The following is a 6555-nucleotide window of genomic DNA, read 5'->3' as shown; positions in this document are numbered from 1 at the left end:
ATTAATTATTGTACATATATATGTACCAAAAGAATTTTTTAGATAAACTACAATGCATTTAATAAAGTTTTTTTAAATCCCAAAATGATTGCCCCTCTTTATTATGCAACCAGTATTGTTTTTGTTTTTCCTACATTATTGATTTGTGTTTACATGCTACCTGTTATTAAAATAAATGTAAAAGTACTATCAAAGTCACGATAAAGGAGATTGTAATTAATAAACAGTTTTAAAAACGATATATCTTTATTTGTATATAAACATTAACAAAGAATTCTAATTATTTAGTATTGGATTGCACATCAATCTCAAGAGGTGCCGAACCTGAGTCGGAAACTGGAACTATAACTGTGAATTGTGCTCTAGCTATACTTTCGTGCACTTCATCATTATTTATCTCAACGATATCGTCCACAACAAACTCCTCACCCTGTGATTGTTCCAACTGCAAAGCCTTCTTCTGCAAATCAGCAATTTTTTTCATCAAACTACCTCTTCCAGTACTTGCAACCTTCTTCTCCTTTCCTGCTTCCTTTTTAGCGTTACTTTTTCCTTTCTTATTCTGTTTATTGTGTATCTTGGAGTGGACAAGTAGTGTGCAATTTTGAGAGAAGCTCTTATTGCAAATATTGCAGGAATAGGGTCTTTCGCCTGTATGAATCCTCTCGTGAGTGGCTAGCATATTTCTGGAAGCGAATGATTTGTTGCAGGTTGAACAGGTGAATGGTTTTTCTCCGGTGTGGCTGCGGAGGTGGATTGTAAGTTGACCTAAAATGAAACCACACTTATTTGACTTGTGTATCTACCAATTTTCTTGACACAAGGACAGCTCTAAGTAATCTTACAAATAAATTACCTGTTGTTGAAAGTTTCTTGCCACATACAGTACACAAAACCAATTTCTCTCCTGTGTGTATTTTTCTGTGCGTTTTAAGGTCTGAGGATTGCCTAAAAGAGATCCCGCAAACGTCACACACGTATGGACGCTCATTTGTGTGTTTTCTCATATGAACTTTTAAAATACCTACAAGATTCAACCATTATTAATTAAACATGTAAATAATTCATGGCTGTGACTGGATATACTTACTTCGTGACATAAAATTTTCTTTACACACACGACAAGGAAAAGGCTTATACCCCGTGTGAATCCTCTCGTGAAAGTGAAGAGCTCCACTTTGCCGAAAACCTTTACCACACACGTTACATATGTGTGGTTTCTCCCCAGTATGATTTTTTATGTGTTCTACTAAAAAACTGGGATATGCAAACGATTTGTTACACAAGTGGCATGTGTGAACTTTCTTTGTATAGTTTTTGTCATGTGTGCGCATATGCCTCCTTAGGCTTTCGGCTGTCAAGCATCCTGTAAAGAGATTAAAATGTACACAAATCATACCCTAATCTAATCATATCATACGATACCAATACATTAATTTATACAATATATGTGTGTGTTTTTGTTATACTTTTAAATTGCAAGGTACACCAAATGTCACATTACTTTAAAGGGTGTTTAATTTTCTCTCCAATGCCAAAAAATCACATACTTCTTTCATATCTTATATGACTTGTTCACCTTCACTTAAAATTCACTCTGTATTTATATATATATATATATATATATATATATATATATATATATATAATATATATATATATATATATATATATATATATATATATATATATATATATATATATATATATATATATATATATTCAGGGATTCTACAGTAATAGAGAGATATTGCAGAGCATAATATAATTAATAATTTGAGATTATGATTGAGGTGACAAATTGAATAAAAGCTGAAGATCTTTAGGCCTGCTGGGATATGCGAGCCTTCTTATCACTCCTAAAAACAAAAATATCAGGGCATAATTTCAAAAGTAATGTAGATTGCAAATGCATTTACCACTAACAGAGTTTCTAGTATTGGTATGAATAAAATCTGGTAGGCGTAAAGCTCTTGTAAGTGTAGGAATATCTTGTCTGCTAAACCTAAAATTTATTTTTACATCTGCTTCCAACATGTCTTCTAAATTAAAATTCTTGATTTTGTGGATGTAATACATGTTCACCCACAATGTTATTTAAAATGATGAACTCTACATCACCATCATAAAGAAAACAAATGAAAAAAAAACATAAACAACTTAAATAACGCAACAAAGTATGCTTAAGTTCAAGCAATATCTCTATTTGTGATGTGTCAGCTGTATGCTAAAACTGTTGAAATAGCACAGTGTAAATAGTGCAACGCAGGCACTGTTAACTTTGCAATAACTCTCTATTCACTGCCTTCCCTCGCTCAACCCTTTCCATCCCTCTCTGTTGTCCCATTCTACATCATTTAGGCCTCTCTTACTCATGGCGTCGTCTACTTCGTTCCTCCAGGATTTTCGGGGTCATCCTCTTTTCCTCCTTCCTATGGGGCTCCATTTGGTTATTCTCTTTATCCATCTGCTGTCGCTAGTTCTTCTTACATGTCCATACCACTTTAGTCTTTTTTGTTCTATATATGTTAGTATGTCTGTTTCTATTGATGTTCTTTGCTTTATTTCAACATTACTTCTCCTATCCATTCTTATTACTCTGCAGCATCTTTGCAGGCATTCCATCTCTGTTGCTACTATCTTACTGCTGTTTTTCTTGTTTATGATCTAATTTTCAGCCCCATATGTCATAATACTTCGCACTAATGTTTTATAAATCTGTGTTTTTGTCTTCATATTTAGGTGTCTATTCCACCAGACTGAGTTAAGTTATCAGACTGCTGTTCTTGTTTGTCCTAATCTTTGTATAGTACTCCTCCCACTCTGTATTTATAATATATGTAAAAAGTGTATACAAGTTTAAAAATAACCAAATTCCATTAGACAAGATCAGGAGATATAGAAAAGTTTTTCAATGCGTATAGCTTCATTACTTTTTGACTAATATTATTACAAAATATATATCTGGGATAAACAAACTGAATCACTTTTAAACTAAACGGTGGATTGATCTGAACTTTTGGGAGTTTGTTAAGTACCACAAGACTTTGGACATATTAATATCAAAGGTGAAGCTTGATTTTTAAAATCTTAAGAGATAATTAATAATTTTGTAGTTTTCACAGTAATAAATTAATTTTACAACTTTTAAAATACACCACCTTGAAGTTTTCTGCTTTAAAAGGCAAAATTATGTGATTTTATTTCAAATTTCTTTTTAATGGTAAAAAATTACATTTTTTTTTGTTTATTTTAAATCACCCACTAAAACTACATTTTATAGAATACCCTTACTTTCCAATCCAGTGAAAATGTACTCAAATACCTATAATAGCAGAAGAGAAAACTGAAAATCAATGACTGTAGTCTTATAAAACTCCAAAAGATGATCTAAGATTTCATTAATTCTACCATATAAAAAGGTCATACTTGATTTAGTGCAAAAAAACAGAACAACCTATGACTACTAATTAATAAAATAATTACCTTTATCACAATTGGTGCAGGGAAAAGGCTTAACATCACTATGTCTAAACTCGTGTTGTTTCAATAGGTGCTCAAATACAAAAAACTTGCCACACTCTTTGCATGCAAACTTTTTATCTTTATTTTCTAAATGTGTTGTCAAATGTGCCTTCAAATTCGTTTTTTTGTTAAAACTGGCTGAGCATTTTGTACACTTAAAAGCATTTTCTTCGTGAGTTCGTTTATGTTTATTAAATACTGTTTTATTATTGAATTTATTGCTACACAAATCACATTTGTATTTATCTTTTATTCTAGCGATTGTGAATTGTAATTCCAGAGGTAAAGGATTTTCTTTTTCTTGAATAATCTGACTCTGTTCTTTTGATTTACCAGTTTCAACCAGTTCGTCTTGCTCTGAAGAATGTTCTATTTCTGATGGTGTTTCACATTTTATTGCTTCGTCATCTTCCAGTTCTAGAGCTTCAGCTTCTATTTTTCGCAACATCCTTCTTGTTTCCTGTGTTCTCAACCTTGCATCTGAGGCTATACATATTTCCACAAAATCAAATGCTGTTAAAACTCCTTGTGTGCATTCACTACAAATATTTGACGGCAGGGTATCTGAGTATAGCAACTACAAGAATAAATTTGTTTTATATCAAATTAAGATACATTAAAATTATTGACTGTAAAAAACCAAAATACTTGCTTTTAAATCAGTCATTTTTCTTATGAATTCAACAGCTGCTGTGTTGTCTTTAGGGATTATTAGTGTAAATAAATTTTTCATGTTTTCCGAAGTCTTCAGGCAAATCCTGCATGTATTTTTATAATCTATTATTTTATTTTCTAAGTTCATTTTGATACTGATTTGTTTGTTTTGGTTGTAATTGAGGTTATAAAATGTATCATAAGGTCTTGACACAGAACAAAATTCCATTTTTTTCTGTTCTGTGGTCTTGACAAGACTTGATTTCTTCTCTATTTTCAAGATATCTACTATTTTGTGAGAATACAGTCATAATTCAATAATTTTCTTGCATTCTTGCATAAAATCTTTACATACTTTGTTTTTGCTTATTGGGGTATGTGGAAGTGGGATATGTGGAAGTGAAGATCAACGATCATATTAAAAAACAAAATAAAATTCCTAAATATTTATTCAAATTCTGTTGAATAATTGCATTCATGAAAAATATAAACGCCTATTTTATATAAATATTTCAAAATCTATTTACTATAATTAATATCAATACTGCAGAATAAAAAATTAAAAAACATCGGAAGTTACAACATTAAATACACCTAAAGATATAACAGTCGTCTTTGAAATGAGTAAAAAATAGTTGCTATATAAAATCTGACACAGATTTTTTTAAATAAATAGTCCTCTTACAAACTGTTATAAAAATATATGGGAATGGAGTTAACTTAGTTGAAGTGATCTATTGGAGAGGGTATGGGAGCATTTTCTTCGTAAATCATTACTAGGGAACTGTACGATTTCCTCTTTTTCTTTGGCTAAAAAAAAAATGATTATTCAATTATTATAAAAAAATATTATTAAAACAAATTTTTTGTGGGGTTATCTTTGTTGGTGTACTACACGTTGCATTTTTATAATCCAGTCAAATTAAATGTCCGATTAAAAAAAGTGTTGGGTATTATTTTTGTATTAATTAGTTTAAAAATCGTACTTTATATAAAATTCTGCGCAATAGTTACCTTTGTTATATTCATAGAATTCTCATCACTGCTACTGCTTGAAGTAATTCCTTCTTCTAACGTTAATCTTTTTGACAGGCCTTCTAATTCCATGTCAATATATAGTTGATTCAATTGGTCATTGACTAAAACGGGCTAAAAGCAACAAAAATAATAATTTAGTAATTTAATATTTTTAAAGAGTTTACTGTAGATAAATAAATAGAAATGATTTAGACGATTCGCTCAGCTGCATGTGAATTAGTGTTGTATCAATCGCGATTGATTCGTTCGTTTTGATTCAATCACTTTAAAGTATTTAACTACCGAATCCCACTATTTCATAACGATCCGATCGTGCGGTGACAAAAATCGATTGATCGATCGCCGACGGCGCCAATCGAACCAAAACAAAATCCCACAGCCAATACTCTCATTACTTTCGGTCCTTGGTCGTTCCTCAATTGCAACGAAGACCGATATATTGCTGAATAAGCCGCATGTTAAAATCAACACCATGATAGTATCATAGCAAGTAAAAAGAAATGTACACATGGATCCCCTAGATATTGATAAAAAGATTACTATCTTTTAACATTTTCAATCAAATTTTAAATAATAAGTATAATATATTTTTTAATTAAAATATTGTTTTTTGTCAAGAGTCAATTTTCTAATTTACGGTTAATTTCGAGCTGAAATTCTCAAAGCAAACATTTTCAGACCGATGCTAAGATTAATATTACTTTCAAAATCGAGTTAAATGTCAATAAACAGTCTTGCGATTTACCTGTGATAATTCTTTAAGACAATTCAGATCAGCTTCAAGAATCTCTTCTAGGTTTTTCACGGCCATCTGATACCTGTATACTAAATCGGGAGATACGTCGACTGATTCCAACCATGGAGGTTCTTTTTTCCGTATAGGGCAGTTTTTGCCTTTCCACGTATTCTGAAACAAAAATACTTTTTAATTTCACGAAAAAAACATTCCAATTTGTTTTTTTTAATAATTCAAAATGGAATAAATAATAAAAAATAAAGACAGAAGAAACTATTTTGTAAAACAGCTTAACTTTCAGTCACCATGTAGACATATATCTACATCAACTGTACATCCTAAATTAGTTTGTATATATTTAGAAACAATAACACCAGTTTTAACTGTTATTGCTACTCCCTTCATCCTAAAGATTATTTATAAAATATGTGCTGACCTCTACGCGATAGCAGTAAAATTAATATAAAGTTTTTTAATTGAAGTGTGTAAAGCTATTAACGCTCATCAAAAAAATTTGTCTGAATTTGTATTGCTTCATTTGTTAGACAAAACTAATCTGGAATAAAGAATAGGTGTTGATTCCTCTCATAGGAAAAGTAAAG

The 6555-nt window shown here is 30.7% G+C and overlaps 2 protein-coding genes across 6 annotated transcripts in view; both read right to left on the bottom strand.

The window, feature by feature from the left end:
• Positions 1-227: 227 nt before the first annotated feature.
• On the bottom strand, positions 228-4385 carry LOC140444715 (uncharacterized). Its single transcript, XM_072536479.1, has 5 exons — positions 4178-4385; positions 3487-4102; positions 1091-1366; positions 857-1024; positions 228-768 (listed from the first exon to the last, which is right to left on the bottom strand). The coding sequence occupies exons 1-5, from the start codon at positions 4325-4327 to the stop codon at positions 281-283; spliced, it is 1698 nt and encodes a 565-aa protein (XP_072392580.1). The 5' UTR covers positions 4328-4385; the 3' UTR covers positions 228-280.
• Positions 4386-4610: 225 nt separating this feature from the next.
• The window catches only part of per (period circadian regulator), a 103076-nt gene continuing 101131 nt past the window's right edge, over positions 4611-6555 (bottom strand). For all 5 annotated transcript variants that reach the window (XM_072534059.1, XM_072534061.1, XM_072534060.1 and 2 more), the window contains 3 exons: positions 5963-6124; positions 5194-5328; positions 4611-4989 (listed from right to left, as the gene is read on the bottom strand). In XM_072534059.1, the coding sequence (XP_072390160.1) occupies positions 4900-4989; positions 5194-5328; positions 5963-6124 (387 nt within the window). In that variant the 3' untranslated portion in view covers positions 4611-4899. The remainder of the gene's footprint in view (positions 4990-5193; positions 5329-5962; positions 6125-6555) is intronic.

Source organism: Diabrotica undecimpunctata, chromosome 6, assembly GCF_040954645.1.
Source record: "Diabrotica undecimpunctata isolate CICGRU chromosome 6, icDiaUnde3, whole genome shotgun sequence".
Lineage (NCBI taxonomy): Eukaryota > Metazoa > Arthropoda > Insecta > Coleoptera > Chrysomelidae > Diabrotica > Diabrotica undecimpunctata.
This window is presented reverse-complemented; position numbering and strand designations above follow the sequence as displayed.